Source organism: Dermatophagoides pteronyssinus, unplaced genomic scaffold (genome assembly GCF_027571235.1).
Source record: "Dermatophagoides pteronyssinus isolate colony J.1.1.1.1 unplaced genomic scaffold, Derpt_VIB-CSIC_2022.12 sq0008, whole genome shotgun sequence".
In the NCBI taxonomy this organism is placed as follows: domain Eukaryota; kingdom Metazoa; phylum Arthropoda; class Arachnida; order Sarcoptiformes; family Pyroglyphidae; genus Dermatophagoides; species Dermatophagoides pteronyssinus.
This window is the reverse complement of record NW_027461532.1, coordinates 2,507,501-2,529,468: the sequence shown is the minus strand read 5'-3', so window position 1 is coordinate 2,529,468 and position 21,968 is coordinate 2,507,501. Positions and strand designations below refer to the sequence as shown.

At 29.8% G+C, this 21,968-nt stretch overlaps 10 protein-coding genes across 12 annotated transcripts in view; 5 read left to right on the top strand and 5 right to left on the bottom strand.

The window, feature by feature from the left end:
* Positions 1-1,089: 1,089 nt before the first annotated feature.
* LOC113794621 (uncharacterized) lies at positions 1,090-5,782 on the top strand. Of its 2 annotated transcripts, none has more exons than XM_075820998.1 (7): positions 1,090-1,373; positions 1,923-3,284; positions 3,517-3,907; positions 4,098-4,260; positions 4,322-4,540; positions 4,620-4,996; positions 5,065-5,782. In XM_075820998.1, exons 1-7 carry the CDS (start codon positions 1,349-1,351, stop codon positions 5,489-5,491), a joined length of 2,964 nt encoding a protein of 987 aa, XP_075677113.1. In that variant the 5' UTR covers positions 1,090-1,348; the 3' UTR covers positions 5,492-5,782. The 2 variants fall into 2 exon arrangements, with proteins under 2 accessions (XP_075677113.1, XP_075677114.1); XM_075820999.1 differs by having other exon boundaries at positions 1,105-1,373; positions 4,125-4,260.
* LOC113794622 (sorting nexin-13-like) lies at positions 5,688-8,919 on the bottom strand. The gene is made up of 4 exons (XM_027344746.2): positions 8,780-8,919; positions 6,261-8,717; positions 6,082-6,191; positions 5,688-6,014 (listed from the first exon to the last, which is right to left on the bottom strand). Exons 1-4 carry the CDS (start codon positions 8,893-8,895, stop codon positions 5,761-5,763), a joined length of 2,937 nt encoding a protein of 978 aa, XP_027200547.2. The 5' UTR covers positions 8,896-8,919; the 3' UTR covers positions 5,688-5,760.
* A 256-nt stretch (positions 8,920-9,175) lies between these two features.
* Ccz1 (vacuolar fusion protein CCZ1) lies at positions 9,176-10,567 on the top strand. Of its 2 annotated transcripts, XM_027344709.2 has the most exons (2): positions 9,176-9,287; positions 9,375-10,567. In XM_027344709.2, exons 1-2 carry the CDS (start codon positions 9,209-9,211, stop codon positions 10,565-10,567), a joined length of 1,272 nt encoding a protein of 423 aa, XP_027200510.1. In that variant the 5' UTR covers positions 9,176-9,208. The 2 variants fall into 2 exon arrangements, with proteins under 2 accessions (XP_027200510.1, XP_027200509.1); XM_027344708.2 differs by having other exon boundaries at positions 9,184-10,567.
* On the bottom strand, positions 10,536-11,780 carry LOC113794589 (enoyl-[acyl-carrier-protein] reductase, mitochondrial). The gene is made up of 2 exons (XM_027344710.2): positions 11,294-11,780; positions 10,536-11,230 (listed from the first exon to the last, which is right to left on the bottom strand). The coding sequence occupies exons 1-2, from the start codon at positions 11,778-11,780 to the stop codon at positions 10,650-10,652; spliced, it is 1,068 nt and encodes a 355-aa protein (XP_027200511.1). The 3' UTR covers positions 10,536-10,649.
* A 134-nt stretch (positions 11,781-11,914) lies between these two features.
* On the top strand, positions 11,915-13,380 carry Cox17 (Cytochrome c oxidase copper chaperone COX17). The gene is made up of 2 exons (XM_075821016.1): positions 11,915-12,153; positions 12,219-13,380. Exons 1-2 carry the CDS (start codon positions 12,038-12,040, stop codon positions 12,301-12,303), a joined length of 201 nt encoding a protein of 66 aa, XP_075677131.1. The 5' UTR covers positions 11,915-12,037; the 3' UTR covers positions 12,304-13,380.
* LOC113794593 (eukaryotic translation initiation factor 3 subunit G-like) lies at positions 12,291-13,269 on the bottom strand. Its single transcript, XM_027344712.2, has 2 exons — positions 12,808-13,269; positions 12,291-12,736 (listed from the first exon to the last, which is right to left on the bottom strand). The coding sequence occupies exons 1-2, from the start codon at positions 13,267-13,269 to the stop codon at positions 12,401-12,403; spliced, it is 798 nt and encodes a 265-aa protein (XP_027200513.1). The 3' UTR covers positions 12,291-12,400.
* Positions 13,381-13,497: 117 nt separating the features above from the next.
* Positions 13,498-19,711, bottom strand: LOC113794586 (uncharacterized). The gene is made up of 5 exons (XM_075821017.1): positions 18,905-19,711; positions 18,105-18,826; positions 16,830-17,635; positions 14,607-16,469; positions 13,498-14,546 (listed from the first exon to the last, which is right to left on the bottom strand). The coding sequence occupies exons 1-5, from the start codon at positions 18,950-18,952 to the stop codon at positions 14,158-14,160; spliced, it is 3,828 nt and encodes a 1,275-aa protein (XP_075677132.1). The 5' UTR covers positions 18,953-19,711; the 3' UTR covers positions 13,498-14,157.
* On the top strand, positions 13,570-14,148 carry LOC113794594 (transcription and mRNA export factor ENY2-like). The gene has a single exon (XM_027344713.2). It carries the CDS (start codon positions 13,570-13,572, stop codon positions 13,879-13,881), a length of 312 nt encoding a protein of 103 aa, XP_027200514.1. The 3' UTR covers positions 13,882-14,148.
* Positions 19,712-19,787: 76 nt separating the features above from the next.
* LOC113794609 (uncharacterized) lies at positions 19,788-21,847 on the top strand. Its single transcript, XM_027344731.2, has 2 exons — positions 19,788-20,122; positions 20,190-21,847. The coding sequence occupies exon 2, from the start codon at positions 20,210-20,212 to the stop codon at positions 21,221-21,223; it is 1,014 nt and encodes a 337-aa protein (XP_027200532.2). The 5' UTR covers positions 19,788-20,122; positions 20,190-20,209; the 3' UTR covers positions 21,224-21,847.
* Positions 21,244-21,968, bottom strand: part of LOC113794623 (methylenetetrahydrofolate reductase (NADPH)-like) — a 2,703-nt gene continuing 1,978 nt past the window's right edge. The window contains exons 2-3 of the mRNA XM_027344747.2: positions 21,621-21,968; positions 21,244-21,562 (exon numbers count right to left, since the gene is read on the bottom strand). The exon at positions 21,621-21,968 is cut by the window's right edge and continues 951 nt beyond it. Of these exons, the coding sequence (XP_027200548.1) occupies positions 21,264-21,562; positions 21,621-21,968 (647 nt within the window). The 3' untranslated portion in view covers positions 21,244-21,263. The remainder of the gene's footprint in view (positions 21,563-21,620) is intronic.

The following is a 21,968-nucleotide window of genomic DNA, read 5'->3' as shown; positions in this document are numbered from 1 at the left end:
CATGATCTTGACACGTGTGACACGTGGCTAACGTAGATCACTGTTACTGTCTATCTGTCTATCTGTGTTAATAAGTGACTCTCACCCAGAAAAAAATGACCACTCTTACTATGAAGAGGTCCGCACAACTACTTTCTATTCACTGGTTGAATCTTTGAATAAATTGTTATTGTTTCATTTCATTCAACAGATTCTCAAAAATTATGAATGACTTTTTTTTTTTTTGTTGGACAGATTGGATTGATGACTTATGACCGCACACACACACACACACACATACTTGATATATCAATGTTATCGTTTTCGAGATCTTTTTAGTGGATCGGATCATTTTTTTCCGTAAAAACAATCCATTTGTCCATATTTCTACATTGTTTTTCAAAAATTGATTACTGTAATTGACCCATTGCTGTTAAAATAGCCCCAAAATTTAAAACAAAAACCAAAAATTAACCCAAAATGCAAAACATATGGAACATGAACATCATTGGAAATTTACATAATTATTAATTAAAAATCTAAATAGATAAAAACTAAAAACTAAAAACTCATCAGACGATGAAATTCGCCAATGATGATGATGTTTACAAAGGAGTGTTTCGCTCCCCGTGTGTTAACCATCGATTAATTCACCAAAAAAAAAAAACATTTATTAAGGCGTGTCTGATGATGTCATTCGCTCAAATAACCAATCATCATCATCATTATAATAACTGGGTGCATTATTTGGTTGGATTAAGGAGGGGGATGGACCCAATTTTGAATTGTCACTTTTGAAGGAAGAGAAAGTGAGTGATTTGAACACGCCCCCTAAATTTCATATTTTTTTTTTTTGATTGGATGCTATTAGTATCCACGCCCACATTAACAGTACAGTTACAGTACTTGTATGGTATGAACAGGATCTATTTTTTTGAAGAAAACATTCGAATTCGAATGTTTTCGAAATGATTCGAAATGTTCATCAAAGAAGGGGATATGGATCGATTCATTTTTGGCAACAACAAAGACCATTTTGTGACCACGACCATAATCATCATCATCATGATAAACATAATGATTATTTAGTTCAATCAAGCGACGACGACGACGACGACAACAATATCGAAGATCAGTTAGTTTTTAACTAACAATTAAAGTTGGTCAGTGAAGTGAATTGAAATGAAATAAATTGAAATGAAGTCAGTCAGTCAATCGATGATAATCAGTTTGGTTTTCTAACAAAACAAAAACAGATTTTTTCTCTTTCTTTCTTCATTATTCAATTTCTTTGGTTCATTAGTTAATTGGCACTAATCTCTTAATTAGATATTCATCATCATCATCATCAAAAGATTAACTTTTTTCAATGACGACTTCGACTACGACGGCAAGTAAGTGTTAATATTCGGGTTATTTTTTCTCTATTTTTTTTTAATTTTGTTTATAAATTTCCATTTGAATGATTTGATTTGATTGATAATGATGATGATCAACACCTGACATATAGACAGACAGACACTTTTTTCTTACCTGGATTTTCTGTTTTTTTTTGTTTTTGGAGATTATCGTCTTTTAGATTTTACCTTTTTTTCAAGTGTATACCATCATTATTATCATCGAAAGTCGTTTTTTCCCTACTAAACCATTTTTTCTTTAACTAACTAACTGTTAAAAGCATGTTGCACACACAAAAAAAAGCATCGTTTCTTTATTATCTGCAATTTGGTATCATCATCATCAAACGACATTGTAACAAGGGATTTACAGCAAAAATAGATCAATCAATCGATTGATCAATTGATGAATCGATCTTATTCATTTTTTCTTGCTTGTTTGATTAGAATAATTAAAAATATTGTTTTTAGTTTCTTCATTTCGAATGTAATCGATATTTATCAACATTTTTTCTTTCGAACGTTTTTTTTTGGTGAAAATTACAGGTTCGATTCCTATACCGACATCAATTGACAACGATAGTGGTAATAGTGGTGACAACAACAACAGTTTATGTATGGAAAATGTTCTTGATCACCATCGTTCATCATATATTGATCATCATCAACAAGATGATAATGATTTAATCGATACAGAATTTATATTCAATAATAATAATAACAATAATAACATAATTACCGGTTTTCGTTCGGATAGTCCATCAATGTTAACACTTTATCCATATGGCGATTTTAATAATTTAAACACATTGAGTGAAAATAGTCCAAATGAATCGAATGAACAAAATTCTTCTATCCAATTAACCGGATCAATTGAATCTGAGATAAATATTGTTCCAGATTGCAATCAATCAATAACAAGGACATCATCATCATTATGGTTTCCGCATGAATTACATTTATCAAGCAACATTTTGATGAATCGATCTTATCATCAACATCAACAATTGGATGAGTGGCAATCATCAAGATCGATAAATCCGGTGTCGTTAACTAATCACATGGTCGATACAATATCAAATACCAATACAAATAATTATCTATTGGATTTGTTCAATACTCAACAACAGACAGCAACTATCGTATATGATGATGATGATAACAATGACAACGGAGATGGTAAAGAAGATGTGTCCAATGATATTGATAAGGGCAACAATCACTATGGACACCACCACCAACAACATCATCAACCTCATCGGCAACATTATCATCCTCAGGTATCATCATCATCAACATCATCAACATCAAATGGATCATTGTCGTCGTCATCATCATGTTCATCATCTCCATCATCATCAACAACAACAACATCATCATCAACAATATTAATGACGATCGATACACTACCGGTAATGAAAACAACGGTTATATTGAATGAACAAAACAAACAACCATCGATTGATGAGATAACAACAGTCGAATCCATGTCGTATGTGACATCAACATCATCATCATCGGTATTTGATTCAACAACGACGACGACGACTACGACGCCGGTTGAAACAGCATCCACTATAACGATCGATGAAAATTTGAATAATCATCATCATCATCATCATCAATATGAATCCTATCTATCCGTGAATAATAATCATAATCATCAAAGTCAGCAGCCAATATATAATTGTTATGATAATCATAATAATGATAATGATCCATTAACTAATGGTTCAATGTCATCATCATTGAATCGAAATTTTATTTCATCATCAACAACAACAACAACAACAACTGAAATGTATGATAGTAGCCAAACACCGATCATCGTCGACAATGATCATCCACATCATCTACATCATCATCATCATCAACAACAACAGCAGCCGCCAAATTTATATAACTATGGTAAGTTCAAATAATATTTGATTAGTCTAGAAAAAATATTATTCAAACAAATTGAGCCATTAATAATGTTAATTATTAGCTTTGTTCATTGTAGCAGAATTCATATTTTTCACAATTCAATAATCATTCCAAAATCGATCGAAATATCGTTCGATTGTTATCATCGATTTTTTTATTTGGCAATTTTTTTCCTCTTTTTTATTTTGTTACCATTTGTTTTATCCATTTCTAGCCAATTCAACTGTACCCGATGATGATGGTACACTATTTACGAATCTAATTGATCCATCATTATCATCATCCGCATCTGCATCATCATCATCGTCAGCATCAACAACGAATCAAAGTCCAACAATAAATGAAATGAATACACAACAAACACAACAATGGTCAGTAATGGATAATAATATTCATTATCAACAAAAGCGACCAACAACAATAAATGGACATTGTCAAACTACGAATATTGATGATAAATCACCAACAACAACAACAACTAATAATCATCATTTATTCACATCTCCACTGATTACGGCAACAACAACAACAACAAATGCTACAACAACAACAACAACCACTGCAAACAACAATAACAATGTTGGAAATAAGAAGAAAAAGACCAGGTTTGTTTTTAAATGTTTGGTTTGCATGTTTTGCGGTTTTTGTTTCTTGGTTGCGTTTTGTTTTTGTTTTATAGTCAATCCTAAGTGATCCTTGTTCGTTTATTCGGCCATTAACTGGCGGTGAATATTGATTAATCGATAAACATCACAATGGTGTTTATCGATTACCACACGATCTTGGATCACTTAGGATTGCTTTTTCATTTCAAACACGCAGAACAACATTTACATCATATCAGTTGGATGAATTGGAACATGCATTTCAACGAGCACCATATCCGGATGTATTTGCACGTGAAGAATTGGCTAATCGTTTGAAATTAAGTGAATCTCGTGTTCAAGTTTGGTTTCAAGTAAGTTAACCTTGACTTTTGTTTTATCAAATGGAAAAAAAATTGTTCGATATCTACATAGAATCGACGAGCAAAATGGCGAAAACGTGAACCACCAAGGAAATCATTTCTAAATTCGGCAACAAATTTTTTCAACAAAAATCATCCTTTAATGTCTATTGGCCATCATCATCATCATCGTCATCCAATCAATACATCAAATTTGGTCGCAATGGCCGCTCCAAATATCACACCATCATCATTATCATCATCATCATCAGGTCATTCATCTAGTTTGATGGTAAATTTTTTTTTAAACACAAACAATCCAGACTGTCTGATTGACTGTCTCACTAATTATGAATAATATTTAATAATAGTTTGGCTCGAATGTCAATGGCACAGCAACTATCATGTCGAATTCATCATCATCAACAATAACTAGTCCTCATCATTATCCAAATGGTGCCTATATATCATCATCGGCCAATATTATTGCTGAATCAAATTCCTCTTCACAACAACAAACCTCGACAACGAGCATAATGACATCTACGTCATCCAATCAGAATCCATCTTCGATATTCACTACCGCTATCAACAATAACAATGATAATTCATCATTGAATAATCATCATTCTTGGTCTGGTTGGCCATCAACAACAACGATCAACGATCATTATGGACAACAACATTTAACAAATCTTAATTATACGGCTAGTCCATTATCAATGGATTCTATTTATCATCCGAATAAGTAAGTTATATTTTTCTGCTGTATCACATTCGATATTCATTTTGTTGTTTTGTTTTTTTCAAACAAAGCCAAATCAACATACCTGCTGCAGCATACGGTAATCATCATCATGTAGGTTATGGCACAACAATCGGTTATGGTTCACAATATAATCATCATCATCATTCACATCGTCATTATGAAACACCATTCATTATGGATAATAAACCAATCATAGCAACATCAATTATTGGCCAAAATGATTCGTTAACATTCGATATGACAACACCACCGACATCATCATCATCAATAAACAGTCCAAATAATAATCAACAAGTTGAAACAGAATCAAAATTGTCCAATATTATTGTCGAGCATAAACAATCATCATCATCATCATCATCGCCAACACCACCACCAGCACCATCATCATCATCATCATCACCATTATCATCATCATATCAAATCATAAATGCACAACAACAATCAGAAACGGATGCACATCATTCCGAATAATCATCATATACAATACAATGTACAAATCAAAATCAATCAAACATCATCCTTTGCACACATTGCACCAATAACACACACACAAACCTTGGAGCTATCACCACAGAATGCCTTGAATCCAAATTAAAGAATATTTCTAAGCCTAAATAAATAGGCTTAAATATTCATTATTATCATCAAATTTTACAACAACAAAAAAAAACAAATGTAACAATTTTATTCATTAAAGTAAACAAAACAATAAATAAATATTTCTATAGAATAATAATAAATTATAAAGACATTTTCTGTAAATATGGTGGCCATTTATAATCCATTGAAGAATGATCACCATCATCATCATCATCAAATGAGCTATATAAACGTATAAAAATTTTATCCCAATCACAATCAGGTAATAATTCTTTGAGTATCAATTCGAATAGAACAAAAATCAATCGCAGATTCAATGTTTTATTTTGAAATAATTCAAATAATGACATTAAACCTGATTGTAATGTATCGGCACCAACTACACGTCGAAGATCTATTTGTTTGTTTGGTTTGATTAGAAAAAAAATTTAGAATAAAAATCATTATCAGCCAAAACTTACCTGACAGAAATGTCATAATCAATGCTTTGGCAGCAACTTTACGTCGAAGACGATTTTCTTTTTTTCTTATCAACGATGGAGCCAGGATTCCATCAGGCCAGAAAAGATTCCTGTAAAAAAAATGAGAAAATTTGAGATTACCATCCCTAAATAATCGAACAAATCAAACAGTTGCTTACTTGAATGAATCAATATAAAGACAAATATTAGCAATAGAAGTTGATTCATTAATATGATCAATCATTTTCTTGTTGATTGTATCGGAAAATGCTACTTCAACAATTTGTTTAAACAATTCAATTATCTGACGACGAAGCCAAAAATGTTGACTTTTCAAACCAAATACTTCATCCAATAATAATAATAATGGTATATTTTCTTCATCGTCATTTTGATCATTGATTTTATCATTATCATTTTGATCATTGAACAAATCAAACATTGATCCAAGATCAATTGAACTATCACTTTTTTTCGAACCAAATGAATTTGTTTCCGATTGTGGTTGCTGAGCAGTTCGATTCAAATCATTTTGTGATGATAATGTTCGACCAAGTCGTTGAAAACTATCCAATAAATTTTCCGATTGATTACGAAAAACATTACCAATTGTTTTGATTGGATTTAATAGATTTTTTGCTGTAGTTGATGTTACCGATGTTGATGATGATGATGATGATGATGATGAATAATTTGTATCATAATTACCTGGATGTATAAAATGTTCAATATCATCACGTAAAAATTGAAATTTTCCATAAATATAATTCAATTTTTTTAGATAAACATTCAACATATAACGTCGATATTGAATGAAATTTTCATTCATTCGATTACTTAATACAGTTTTTGGTGGAAGAAATAATATAGTTCGTATATTCATATGATAACGATCACATTTGTTTACCAATGTTTGATGAAATCGAAAAAATTCCGAATATCTTCGCAATATTGTCCACGATTCACCATTCATTCGTTCAACATTTATTAGATAACCAATAAATGATTTACCTTGTAAATTTAATATACCAGTATCGATTATATCGATATCGAATGAATTTTCATTCGATATTGTTCGATTATTTTGTTTTCGATGTTCATTATTTGATTCATCATCCAAACTATCACGTAATAAATCCGGTTCACCTAATAATTTTCTATAATATTTACTTTGACAAAAAGCAGGGAAAAAATCCCGATGATGAAGTAATAAATCACGAACTTGAAAGAAAATATCATCAAATAATGTATCGTTCATCCATTGTGATGAATCATCAGACATTAATGTTTGATATAATTGATTACAAAGATTTCGATCAACTAAATTAAGCAGACTTGATTGTTGTGATTGTGATTGGGTAGAATTTTCCGTTTGTGAAAGATATGTTTCATATATATTCAATGCTGTAATACGAACATCATTTTGTAGCTGTTGATATTGTTCATTGGTTACCGAATCATTTACTGATGTTAGGTAAATTTCAAACAATCCTTGTTCAATACTAATCTTAAATGTTTGTACATTTATATAGAAATTAATATATGCTTCGGAATTTATTGATGTCATATATTCGATAAAATATTCAAGTGCAATATTATGTCGAAGAATTGTATCGAATGATATTGTTATTCGTGATGATGATTCATTTTTTTGTTTTTCATCATTATCATTATCCGACGGTAATGAATTATCATCAAATTTTTTCAAATGCGACAAAATAATCTTTTTCAGATAAAGTAAACTATTCAATTGTTGTTTCATTCTCCCTTCATCATCATCCTGATCTTTTGAACGCATCAACAGAATTTCTTCATCTACACTTTGTAAAACAGCATTAAGTTCATGAACATCATCGGTTGATTGAAGTACCAATATGAATGTTTCGGTTGTCGGACAATTTGATTTCAAAAATGATATAATAATACTGTTGATGAAATCAGGTTCAGAAAATGATTCGATCAATGGTATCAATAGAAATTTCATCAAAATCTGTTTGGTCAACATACGAAATGTTTGATTAGCAAATGATTCACGTGGATAAAGTGCATATTGAAAAATATCACAAATTTGTGATAAAAATTGAAAACGTTCCGACCATTGTTGACAAATTTTTTCATGTGAAAATGAATTTTTTTCCGATTTTCTTTCAATATTGAAAAACATTTGAATAAGCTCCTGTTCGGTATGTATTTTATATTCTAATTGTGTTTTTGTCATTCGATATAATCGTTTATGTTTAGTTATTTCATCGACCAATTTGTTGATAATCAAATCGGCTACATTTACTTGTCGTAATCTGCCTATCAAATTGATCAAAATCTGATGAAAAAGAATATAAAGTTTTGTTGATAATTCTTCATTTATTGGTGAAATCGTTTGCGACCATGGATGGATATGATTTTTGATAATTACTTCGAGCAATGAATTCAATTGATTGTCAATTTCCAATTGATTTATAAATTTTCTATTCGTTTCCAACTTTGAAATCAAATGAATTTGGCTATTAATCATTTTGGTCAGATGATTTTTAATATGAAGATTATCACAGCTAATAAAATGTATTGGTTCCATTTGATTGAATATTTCAAAATCACGTTGAACATTTTGGATGTTTAATTCGAAAAAGAACAACGCACTATTTGGAAACAAAAACAATGAACAAATTTATTCAACAAAAAAAAGAAAAATATTTCGTACCCGAAAAATGCAGCAAAAATAACCGTTATCAAGAAAAGAATCAAATGAAATGAAAAAATGAATAAAAACAAGATAACAGCTGTTAGAATGATGGATGATGATAAATTTGGCTTCATTTTATTGCACCATCATTATTCAAGATCAGAGGTAATAAAAAAAACAACAAACAAACAAACAACAACAAAAAAACCAACAAATTTATGACATTTTAACAATTTAATTTCTGAATCACAGCTTTTATAGATTAGATAATTTCAGAGGGTCGAGCCCCTTTTATTGCAACAACAACAAAAAAACATTTTGTTATGATTGGAATCTGTTTACACATTTGTCATCAGCTGAAACCATTGTTGTTTAGATAGCCGATTTTTTTTTTGGATCCAAAAGAAGAAATTATTGTGAAATTGTAAAACTTGATGAAAGAAGAAAATGTCTCAAGTAAAAATTCGTCATCCAATACAATTGATAAAATATTTTGTATTCAATACTAAATGGGGATCAAAAGAAGGTAATGAACATGAAAAACTTATATATTATTATCATAAACCTACGTTAGTAATTGGTATTGATCAAAAAATATCTGATGTTGGACTAGCTGAAGCTGTTATAAATTTTGGTCGGCAATTTGGTGATATAACTGAATCATTACAAGGTGATCGTTTACGTTTTATATTTCATGAATTAGCTGATGATTTTTGGTCATCAATGTTTATATCGGAATCATATTCCGTACATAAATCCGGTGAAGATTCAACACAAATAGCTGAATATCATGAAAATGAAATTTGTGATAATTTTTTTAAACTTAAATTAGAAAATATTTATAATTATTTTCGTTTATTGAATGGTCCGATTAATGAATTATGTTCAAAATTATCACGTCAAGAATTTCTGGATAAATGTCAAGATTTTTTTGATAATTATATTCCAAATATTGAATTATTACCATTCAATTTGATTGAATTATATTCATCAATACAATATCTTCCACTTAGTAATAATACATTTATGGCTGTACAAAGTCTATTGAATTGTGTACAGGCTAATGATTCACGTATTGATTCATATATTTTTATCTATAATGATCAATTAGTATCAAGTTCTTTGTCATTGTTTGATACACAAATCCTGTATAATTATCTGACAAATATTATTATACCTGATGCTGTAAAAGAAGAAATAAGTGGTATATCGAATAAAACACGATGGTTACAAGTTAATATTCCCGTCTATTTGATTGGTCATCCTGATTGTCATCAATCAAAATTCGGTAATCTTTGTCTATTTCGATCGATTAATGGTTCAACTATTGGTTTAATATTAACCGAATTTGATGAAAATATTTTGAAAGAATGTGGAACATTATTATCTGGCCGTTTAGTATCGTTAACAAATAAACTACATGAAACTGTTACACAAATAGCTAAACAACCGGATTCAAAATTATCAAATGATAATTCAGCTAAAGATATAAAATTTATTTATGTTAATTATAGTAATTGTGCACAACGTGGTAATTCAAATTGTCGTAAATTAATTGATTCAGATTTCACAAGATTAATTATCGATGTTGAATCCGATCTACATCAGCAACAACGATTCAATGATGAACAAGTATTCGAATTGATTGGTAAAAATATGAATGATGCATGGTTAGTCACTCGTAATTCAGATTGTCGTTCATTATTTGCTATGCTTAATTATAAAAATGCAAATGTTATTGAAGCAAGCGATATGATTGATGCAATGCAAAACAAACATTTTAAAAATTTATTTTTCGGTATTTGATTTTGTCACAAAAAAATATCTATAAAGAAAATAAAAAAATCTATAACATTGGATTGATATGAAGACATTTTTTGTTTTCAAATCAATCAAATTTAAATACATATTTGGCATTAGTAAAACCTTTTGATATATTTTCCATTGCTTCTTTCCAATCATCCAAACGAATCAGTTCAATTTTCGGTAATTTTAATTTATCTTCAATACGTAATTGACATAATTCTTCAATCATTTTTATACGTTGCGAGGAATTGAAATTTTCCTGACTCCATCTGGTCATCCAATAGCCAATATATTTTTGATTTTTAAATATAAGTAAACCAGTCGGTATGACTACTGGTTTTCGTGACATACCACCATATGTAACCATTGTACCATTATCGGATAAATATCGCATACAATCGGTTGCATTTTGACCACCGACACAATTCAGCGCTAATTTTGGTTTCGGTATTTCGGCCAATATTTGTTCCATTATTTCACGTTTACGTAATTCTTCTTCAGTTACAACATAATCAGCTCCCAATGATTTAAGATGATCACGTAATTCATCTAAATTAGGACGTTCACGTACAACATTGATTGTTTTGATTCCCCATAATTTGGCCAATTGAATAACAAACAAACCGACAGCACTGTTACCACCATTTTGAATCAATGATTCTCCTAAAAAATAATCATCAACAACGATTACAAAAAATAATTTTCATTTAAAAATAACAATTGTACCTGGTTCAAATTTATGAAAATCTTTTAACATTCGATATGCTGTAGATGGATTTACGGTTAATTGTGCTGCAAATAAATTATCTACATTTTTATCAATAACGGTAACATCTTTTTCGGATAAAATAGCATGTGTAGTCCATGTACCACTTGCTTTTGCAGCCGGTATAATTTTATCACCAATTTGAACATTTTTAACACCGGAACCAATGCGAATAACTTCAGCAACACCTTCATTACCAGCAATAGCTGGAAAACTTGATGGTTTTACTGGATAAACACCTTGTATTGTATTTATATCGGCAGGATTAATTGGTGATGCCAGATATTTAACCATAACATGACCATTTTTAATAACACGTTCATTTTGAATTGATACTTTTTTCAATACAGCTACTGGATCACCAAAATTATCATAAGCCAAAGCTTGACTAGCACGACGAATATTTGTTAAAAATAATGTCCTAGGCACCAACAGATGTTGTATCATTTTTTGAATTTATTATATATATTCCGGTTACAGATTGGAATTTATTTATTTTCTTCGAATAATAATTTCGAATCAAAAAAAAACACTGCATCTGACTTGAACGTTATGTGATATCATATTATAACACAGACAATCAATGATGCGTCGAAATAGTTGTTGTACCCTGATTCGACGATAATTGCATCAGTTTCAACCACATTGACCTCGCACATTATCGGCAGCAAAAGCGAAAAGAAACCCGTTATATTAAGTCAAAAATGCCTTGTGATGGTGAATCAAAACAAAACAGTGAAAAAACTGCCACCGGTGAACCTGCTAAACCATTAAAACCATGTTGTGCTTGTCCAGAAACACGTAAAAAACGTGATGAATGGTATGTGTGAATGAATTTGATGATTCGAACTAATTTCTTATCAATTCCAATTTCGAAAAAAATAGCATTATCGAAAAAGGAGAAGCAAATTGTACCGAATATATTGAAGCACATAAAGAATGTTTACGAAAACTTGGTTTCAATATTTAAAATTTTTATTTAATTAATTAATTTGTAATTCATAATTCAAATAAAAGGCTAAAAATGCCAAATTGAAAATAATAATAAATGTTTTAATTAAATCAAATTACAAATTTGGTTTAGCCCATTCAACACTTAAAATTAGATTATTATAACCATGACCATTTACAGTTCGAATAGCACGTGCAGCATTTTCACGTGTATCAAAACTAACGAATGCAAAACCTTTCGAATAACCGGTTGCTTTATCTTTGGCCAAAAAGATTCGTGTAAGTCGACCAAAATCTTTGAATAAATCTTTAATATCGCTATCCTGTGTTTCTTCCGGTAGATTGGTAATTCGAATTGTATTTGCTTCGTCTTTACCACGAGAACCAATATCCAAACGTTTACCATCTCGAAGCAATGACATACCTGGTCGAGATCGTGTTCGATCATCAGCCTAATGAAAAAAGAATGCGAAAAAAAGTGTTACAATTTTTATATTCGAATGAATAATTAATGAAAAAATACCTTTGCAGCTTCATTACTATCGGCAAGTTTGTTGAGGGCAGACATTTGCGATGCGAATGGACATTTGATGGTCCAATGATTGTGACCACAAAAACGACAGGTAATGTTTTGATTGGCAAGACCTTTGCCAAGATTTTGTGTCAAATCTTTTTCGGCATTTTCTTCTTCTTTGTTGGCCAGATACTCCATTTGAATTTCTTCGGAAATGAATGTAGTTTTTGGATTCGGTCCAGGCGAATCATTAGTAGATTGTCCAAATTTATGCCATGTTTTACGTTTAGCAACGTTTACCGATACACGACGTTTTTCTGTTCGAAAATATTGTTTCACTTGAACTCTTTTACCATCTTGTTGACGGATTTCAGTGACGATTTTCATATCGCCATCAAATTCTACACGACGTTCATCAAGATCTTCATCTTCGTCCATCTGAATGGCCCATGATTGATCGGCGGAAGGCATTTTGTTGGTTGTTTTTTTGGATTGGAAAGTATACAACCGGAATTATCGTCAGAAAAATGAAATTTTACGAAATTAAAGGAAACGAAAACAAACAATGAATTAAAGGCAAAAGCGTGGCATTTATCCGACTCAAACATTTATTGCGCATATTCAATTCGAACAACAACGGCGACATATCATTTATGAACAGTCATTTGTGTGTGTTTGATGAAACAATTGGCAAATTCATTTTGGATTTTTTGATGCCGATTGAATCGTTGATTTTTTAAAAAAAATTTCATATTCGAAAACAACCAAAAAATGAATATTACCAATATTGAAGATGAAGAATCGAAATTTCGTCGTGATGCTCATCGTTATCTAATTGAATCGGGTGAACGTGATCGTTTAGTACAAATACTAAATGATAAATTAAAAACATGTGAATGGCATCATAATGTTTCGATTTGTTGTCGTGAATTATTATCCGAAATTGGTGTTGATAATATTAATTTTGATTCATTGGTTGAACATATAACACCGAAAGCAAAAGATATGGTACCGAATGATGTTAAAAGCGAAATGGTCAACATTATACAAACAACATTGGAAAAAAAATTCAATGTTAGATGAATAAAGCAAAATAATAACCGCCTTTTGTAAAAAAAACAAAATACCAAAAAAAAGATATCTGTTCATCCATTCTGTTTGCGTTTACTTACTTAATAAATCACATTCACTCAATTTATTTTTTACTCAAACAAAAAGTAATGCCGAAAAATAAATTTTCTTGATTAATTAATAATGAAATAATAAAAAAAAATGTTTAGAAATTTTATGAAATGCTTGAAAAAAATGATTCTCTACAAAATAAAATGAATAAATAATTTTGAAATGCAATCATCATTATTATAAACGTTTGTTGGTGTAAAGGCCCAATGTTTCGTGAACAACATGTAATCGATCAACATAATCTTTAAGTGTTGAATTAATTACTGGATGATGATTGCCTTGTTTTATATTGATTAAATGCAATCTTGATGGACTTGTATTTACAGATGATGATGCGGATGATGATGATGAATTCAAGCTTTTACCATCTTTTGTTGTTTGTCTTGGTGGTAAAGGAACATTCTGTAATGCAGCAATTGAATTGGCAGTTTTATGAAATAAAAATTGTCGTTTACGACATTGCCAAATATTGACCATAAATCGCATTCGACTTAATGCAATCAATGCATACACAATTGAACGAAATCTAGATTTACCATGCATTCGATTATCATCTTCATCTGATTCTGGTGAAACAAAAAAAAATTGATTATTCTGTACAATTCTGTAAAATAAAATAATCTTACCTTTGGAATTGTTAAAATTGGCCAATAATGCTAATGTATCATTTTCGGTACGTTGATAACTGTTTAAAACATGAATCAGATAATTTTTCTGATAAATTAATGCACCTTTTTGTGTTAAAAGACGACGAACTTTTAACATTAATAGATTATTCGAACTAATTGAATTTATTCGATCCAAACCATTCATTTGTTGATTATTATTATTGTTGATGGTAACGGTATTAGTTGTCGAAATAGCTAAATCTTGTTCGGCAACTAAATCAACATAATCAGCAGCAGCTGTTAACATATCCTGTTTTTGTCGTAATAATTTTTGATTATCAATTTTTAGTTCACAATTTTCTTTTTCTAATAATTCAATTTTTTTCCGAAGATTTTGTATTTCCAATTCCAGATAGGTAATCTTATCCATTGATATTTTATTCTGTAATCGTAATTTTTCAATATTTTTTTCATAAATTGTAATTTTATTACGTGAATCATCCAAACATTTAAGCCGGTCATGATAACAATCACGTTCTTGTTGCATTGTTTCGAATTTCGTTTTAAAAATTTCAATATTATTTTCCAACATTAATATAGTTTTATCTTTTATTTCTAATTGATCATTTAGTTTGGCCATTTCGAATGTCAGATCTTTTGAATTTCTTTGATGATGATCAAATGTTGTTTTCTTATTATCAACATTAACATTATTTCCATTGCAATGATCATGTGATTTGAGCAATTCTTTAAACGAACGTATTTCTTTTTTATAAGCATCTAATTTTTCAGTCAATTCATTAACATGACGATTTGATTGTTCCAATTTCACTGTAATCGATTCGGTTTGTTGTTTTTCCTCAATTAATTTGGTTTGTAATTCTTGTACAACTTTACGAAATTCTTGTATATCAACCGATGAATCTAATTTTACTTTTAATTGTGAACATTTTATATGACTTGTATTGATTTCCTGTTGTAATAGATCATTTGTTTTATTTAATTCTTGAATATTTTTTTCTAAATATTCAATTTTTGGTTTAAGTTGTTCTAATCCTTTAATTAATTCAATTTTTGTTTGTAAATCATTTTTCATTTGATCATTTGTCAGCTGTAATGATTCAATATTTGTATTCAAATCAACAATACGATCATCCATTAATTTGATTGTTGTAAATATTGAATTGTCCAAATCATTTGTATCTGTGGTGTTGATTTTTGGTTTTCGAAGACCAAAAACTTTGACCGGTGAAGACACCGATGATTTGGTCATAATAAATTGATCTAAAGCTGTTAACACTTCATTCCAATCGGCTTCATCATTCAAACGAATTTGTAATATCGTGGATAATTTTTTCAATCTTGAACGAAGATTTTTTTCACATTGATTATTTCTTTCAATTTCCATTTCTAAATGTTGTTTGGATGAATTTGATTCGGATAATTTTTGATTCAAATCTTTTATCATACGATTTAATTCATCAATTTGTTCATCACGTTGTTTACAATCATCATTCATAATGGTTAATTGATTTTCAGCCGTTCTTAATTGTGATCGTAATTTATTTTCCAATTTTTCCCGTTCTTTTAGTTTATCTTTTAATGTAACCAATTCTTTATTAAATTCATCACGTTCCATTTCTCTTTCTTGTGTTTGTTCATCAATAAAACGTTTTAATGAACAAAGATTTTTTTCTTTTGCATCCAATTGTGATTGTAGTTCTTCAAATTCAATATTTTTATTTTCAACAATCATTTCTTTTTCTGAACGAATCGATTCTAAATCACCAGTCAGATGATTAATTCGTGATAGAAGATTCTTTTTCTCTTGTTGCAGATCACGAATATCACGACTAAGTGTTTCATTTTCATTTAATAATTCTGATTGATTTTTTTTTTGGAAAAAAAGAGAAAAAAAATTGATAGAAATGAAATCAATGATCAAAGACAAACAAACAAAAATTCAAACATTGGGGAAAAATGTGATACCTTTGTCTATTTTGGGTAAGAATTTCAACAAAACGTTTCATTTCGTATGGGGAATTCGATAAGAAAACAACAACAAGGGAAATATTGATGTGAGAGATAGGTATCCCAGGAAAAAATGGCCAGAATTAATTAATGATTATTGATAGACCATAAGTAAAAACAGAAAAAAACCATAGGTAAAAAAAGGCATGCATATTTTAATAACCATAAATTCATAAAGAATAATCAAGGAAGAAAGAATAACCAACTTGTTTTGATGTAATTGAGGTAGTCCTTTATCAAATGATTTTCGTTCCATTTCAAAACGTTTATTATCATTTATAAAACGATCACGTTCATGTTCAAATTCATCTAATTTTTCACGTAAACATTGTTGTTGTAATCTTATTTCATTATAATCAATTAATTGATCATTTAATAATTTTTTTTCATTTTCTAATATTTTTACTGTTTGTTCTTTTTCCATTAGCTGCCGGGTTAATTGATCACTACGTTTACATTCTTCTTGAAATTCTATTTGTAATTCATTTTTTTGTTGTTGCAATTCATTATAATCTTGTTTTTGTTGATCCATTGTATTGGAAAGTATTTTTAAAACACGTTCAACAGCTAAACGTAAACGACGACTTGCACCAAGTACAACATCATCTTCAATATCATTTGATTGACCATTCATTAAAGATTTTGAACCAGAACCAGTAATCGTTGTATTAGTTGAATAACTTAATGGATTATTACTATTATAGATTAAATCTGATGGTGTAGTAAGATCAGGTCCATCTTCACAAAGTAAATCAAATGTTACAATTTCACTATTAGTTGTTGACATTAATAATCGTTCTGATTGATCATGATCAAGTGATGGAAAACCACCAAATGAATCATCACAATGTCCATTTTTCATTATCATTGATGATGATGAATTGAATTGACCATTTTTCACTGATTCTAAACCTAATGTTTCCAATTGTTTTTGTATATCTTGTTCAGTATCTAAAAATGTTTTAACCAAATCAGATAATACTACTAATAATCGATTATTAGTTTGTTGATTATATCTATTCAAAGGAAAAAAAAATAGTTAAAAACAACCATTATAATCAATCAGAAAACACAAAAGCAGAAAAATTCGCAATTTTTGTAATCAGGCCATTAATTAAGCCAAACAAGCAACAAGCGGGTTAATTATTATTATCATTATCATTCATACAGCCATTTTCATTCAATCAGCCCAATAAATTAATCAAAAAGTAGGCAACAGGTCATCAGGTTATATCAATCACCAGTATATAACTTACGAATCGTTTGACATTTCTGGTCGACGATGATTATTAACAATGGAATCATCAATCAATAATTCTTCATCATCGATAATATCTTCTTCAATACGCCAATCATAAAGTCTAATTTCAAATTTTTGTGATTACCAAAAGGGTGACAAAAATTACTTTCGCTCACACAATCTTTCTCTCTTCTAATCTGATACAAAGAACGGCCAAGGGAAAAAACAATAAACAATAAACTTACCCTGCTTCGGATGATGAATTATCACAGATTGATTTCTTCTTCTTCGTAGTTGTCATCAACGTTTTACCATTATCCTCATCATTATTCAATAATAAATCATCAATAAATTTTTGTTTTTCATCAATAACCAAATTCAAACGTTCATTTTCTTCTAAATATGAATGACGTTCGATTTCAATTTTTTTCTCCAACATTCGAATCTGTTCGATTAACATTTGTACATTTGGTTGTTGTTGTTCTGGTTGTGGTTGATCATTACAATCAATTTTGTCATTGTTGGCATTGGTCAAATCAATATGATTATAATCCATTTGACTTAGAAAACTACTTTGATTTAAAATTTGTTTTCGACATAATTCCAATGATGATTCATCATTGTTTGCATCAAGACTTGTGTTGGAATTTGTTGATGGTCGTTGTGATTTTGTGGAAGAAATCATCATCATTGTTGTAAATTGTTGCATTTCATGTTTCATATCTTGCAGTTCTTGGTTGATTACCATTTCAGATTTACGTATCTCTTCATTATTCTGTAATGCTTGATGTAATCTTTTACAAAGTTTTTTTATTAATTCATTTCGATCATATAATTCATCATGATTCGATAATTCATTTGAAATAATATTCTCGAGTAGATCCATTTGTTGTTTCGAATCATCATTATTATCATTTGATTCCACCATTGATGTCGATTTCTGATTTCGTTTCAATGATTCTTCGGACTTTTTAACATTCAAAGAAAAAAAAATCAAGAAAAAAAAGTCAAAAATCAGAAATCAACAAAACAAAGCGAGACTTACCTTTTGAATCATTGATTCGAGCATCTGAAATTCATCCAAAGATTCCATAATTTTTTTTTGAACAAAAAAAAACTTCACTCGAAAAGTATTCGATTTGATTCGGCTAAATTTGTGTTACGGTCATCATTGATAAAATCACATTTTTGACTTTTTTTTTGTTAATCGCAATTCAATTGTTGAATGGAAAACAAAAACAACAAAAACTAGAACACAACAGCCAGTTGGAAAGGAGAATTTAGTGGATGCCAAAAAAATCTTTTTTTGGCCGAAACAATTTTAAAAATACACACACACTTTTCACACGAGGAGATAGTTTGGTGAAACAAAAACAAAAACCATACACGGAACATATGTCGAAATCACAATGAGCACCGTTGATTTGTAATTAGCGAAAAAGGAACACCAAGAAAAAAACAAACAAAATAATCGACCATCGACAGGTCAATTTTTGGATGATTTTAGCAAAAACAATTTTTCCTGACAAAAACATTAATTTGTTGTTGTTGAAAGGCCAATGAATTTTGTCAGTAAGTTAATGGTGTGATGTGCGAATTGAAATTGAACAAATGTTGAATGGAGAAAAAATATACGAAAAAAAATGCAATAATAAAGTTATCAAAATCCAAATTTGGCAAAAAAAAAGTGTGATTCTTCCCACAACAACATGGCCAAAATGACTGAAAATAGCAAAGTGTTATCGACGAGAAAAAAAAACATCGAAAAGAGACAACGAACTTTTTTCCATTCACATTTCACATTCTTTCTGTTTTGTTTACAACAAAATGATGCCAAAAACAACAACAACAACAACAGACAACAACGGTTTTTTTTTCTCTTCTCACTTTCACTTTTTTCAATGCCGTTCATATAGAACGTGTTTTTGCATGAAGATCGTAAAATATCATCATTATCATCATTATCGATCCTCTTGTTTGTGTTGAATAAAACGTGTCTTTTTTTTCGTTCGATGATTATTATGTGAAGATCATTAACCAACTGAAGAGAAAAATAGATTTTTTGTTGTTGCATCGAAAGTCGAAGGTCAATTTCATGAATTTGATGAATCATAAAATTGATCATATCCAAAAAAAATTTTCGAATCCATTTAAAATTCGAATTTCTCGAAAATTGGAGCAACTCTTTATTTGACCTAAGCTAAGAACATATTTTTCGCCAACATACAATGTTTATGAAACACATTGGTCCTTGAATTGGCCTGTTTGTATCATTTTTTTTTCTGTTTGTTTGAAAAATTTTTAATGGTTTTTTTTCGTTTCGTTTCAAGGGATTTTCGAATCGAATCGAATGGAGTGGCAGCAATCCTGTAATAATAATAATGGTGGTAAACGAAAACATTCGAAACGATTATGGTTAGAAATGATGACGATATGTTTGGGTTTAAAAGCATCATATATTTGGGATATATCATCGGAAGAAAATTTGTTAAAAATTTATCATCATTTACTTGATGAGATAAATATAGATTATCGTCGTCGTCGTCCTACTTCTGTTGGTTGGCCCAATATTATTAATGGCCAACATTCAACAATGTTGAGCATAGTAAAATTGTCACTGACAAATTCTTCAGCCGCCACCACCACCACTACCACGGCCACTGACAACAACCAAACAATGCCCGTTATATTCTATGGCAATATTCATCAGATGATTGAAAACATTAATTCTACATTAGTCAAACTTGATGTTTGGATTCAGAATGATAACCAAAATAACCAAAACAACAATGAACATTCATTTATTCATCATTTGTCATCAGCACCTTATACAAATTTGATCGACGTTTCAGCTGAATTGAATGAACCTAAAATTATCACAATGATCGTTGGCCAACAACAACAACAACAAAATAACAATAAGGAAGAGGAAACTATGATGATGATGATGATGATGAGCTTAAAATATTGCCTCCTACACATTCGTAATCAACTTGTTGATGATGATGTTGATGTTAATGAACCACGATGTTTTGATATTCATTTTGACAACAATAATAATTGTGATTTATGTGCAATAAGTGGTATTCTACTTGGTTATCCAATCATTTATTGTAATCGTTATTCGAATGATGATGGTAATTGTCTTGCAAATCAATTATTACGTAATTATCAAATTTGTATGGAAAATTCTGAAACGAAAGAATCATTCATTGTTTATTCGTTTACAATACCGGAGAAATTTGTATTGATTTATCAATCAAAAATTGATCAATGGTTTGATTACATGAAGCAACGATTTAGAAATAATATTGTATTGAAAATGCAATATAAATTGGAATGTCATCCATTCATATTGACCTAATGATGATGATAGCCCCAATCTTTCTTTTTTTTTTCAAAAGTTACTGAGAAAAAATGTGGGCGAATAACTGACTGAATGACGATGACGACGATGATGATGAATGGCCATATCGATTATCAATCATACAGACTAAAATAAGTTCATTTCGTACGTGTGCCAACACTTTTTTGTTGTTGTTGTTTGTTTCATTTTGTTCGTTAATACTGCCATTAATAATCAACGTAGGTGTTTCATTAATCAATTCATTCCATAATGAATATGTTTCATTTAACCATACATCAAATGTTTTCATATCGGCTATATAAACCGGTCGTCGTCGTTGTCGTAATTGATCTGTATCTAATGAAATTTAAATTTAGAGTATGTTTTTTCTATCGAAACTCGAAACAACACTTACTTGATAATCTCAACCATGCAATGACAAGTGGAAGTTGCTGATGCTGCTCCTGTTCTGTTGATGACCAATTTGTTAATCGGATACTTTTATCTTCATTACACGCCATAAAACTAATTTCATGTTGATAATCTTTATCCAGTAGCCATGATTGTAACAAAGATAAATGTCTGATATGAATAAAAAATTCAATGTATTCTTTTTGATGATAAATGTAGCTATTTTTTTCATTTTTACAAGTGTAAATGATTTTATCATTATTATAACCATTTATGGCAGGTAGATAATTAGTAACCATTAAACCTTTGGATATAAATTGGCCATATTTTTGATATAATGACTCTATATATT

Coding starts and splice junctions, on each gene's coding strand:
- LOC113794621 (XM_075820998.1), top strand. CDS start 1,349: ATGACGACTTCGACTACGACGGCAA. Junction 3,908..4,097: donor AATAAGAAGAAAAAGACCAG/GTTTGTTTTTAA, acceptor TGGATCACTTAG/GATTGCTTTTTCATTTCAAA. Junction 4,541..4,619: donor GTCATTCATCTAGTTTGATG/GTAAATTTTTTT, acceptor ATTTAATAATAG/TTTGGCTCGAATGTCAATGG.
- LOC113794622 (XM_027344746.2), bottom strand. CDS start 8,895: ATGAAGCCAAATTTATCATCATCCATCATTCTAACAGCTGTTATCTTG. Junction 8,718..8,779: donor ATTTTTGCTGCATTTTTCGG/GTACGAAATATT, acceptor GTTTCCAAATAG/TGCGTTGTTCTTTTTCGAAT. Junction 6,192..6,260: donor CTTTATATTGATTCATTCAA/GTAAGCAACTGT, acceptor TTTTTTTTACAG/GAATCTTTTCTGGCCTGATG.
- Ccz1 (XM_027344708.2), top strand. CDS start 9,209: ATGTCTCAAGTAAAAATTCGTCATCCAATACAATTGATAAAATATTTT.
- LOC113794589 (XM_027344710.2), bottom strand. CDS start 11,780: ATGATACAACATCTGTTGGTGCCTAGGACATTATTTTTAACAAATATT. Junction 11,231..11,293: donor TTTTCATAAATTTGAACCAG/GTACAATTGTTA, acceptor ATTATTTTTTAG/GAGAATCATTGATTCAAAAT.
- Cox17 (XM_075821016.1), top strand. CDS start 12,038: ATGCCTTGTGATGGTGAATCAAAACAAAACAGTGAAAAAACTGCCACC. Junction 12,154..12,218: donor CGTAAAAAACGTGATGAATG/GTATGTGTGAAT, acceptor CGAAAAAAATAG/CATTATCGAAAAAGGAGAAG.
- LOC113794593 (XM_027344712.2), bottom strand. CDS start 13,269: ATGCCTTCCGCCGATCAATCATGGGCCATTCAGATGGACGAAGATGAA. Junction 12,737..12,807: donor ATAGTAATGAAGCTGCAAAG/GTATTTTTTCAT, acceptor TTTTTTCATTAG/GCTGATGATCGAACACGATC.
- LOC113794594 (XM_027344713.2), top strand. CDS start 13,570: ATGAATATTACCAATATTGAAGATGAAGAATCGAAATTTCGTCGTGAT.
- LOC113794586 (XM_075821017.1), bottom strand. CDS start 18,952: ATGGAATCTTTGGATGAATTTCAGATGCTCGAATCAATGATTCAAAAG. Junction 17,636..18,104: donor AATTCATCATCCGAAGCAGG/GTAAGTTTATTG, acceptor TCCTTTGAATAG/ATATAATCAACAAACTAATA. Junction 16,470..16,829: donor ACTACCTCAATTACATCAAA/ACAAGTTGGTTA, acceptor AAAATCAATCAG/AATTATTAAATGAAAATGAA.
- LOC113794609 (XM_027344731.2), top strand. CDS start 20,210: ATGGAGTGGCAGCAATCCTGTAATAATAATAATGGTGGTAAACGAAAA.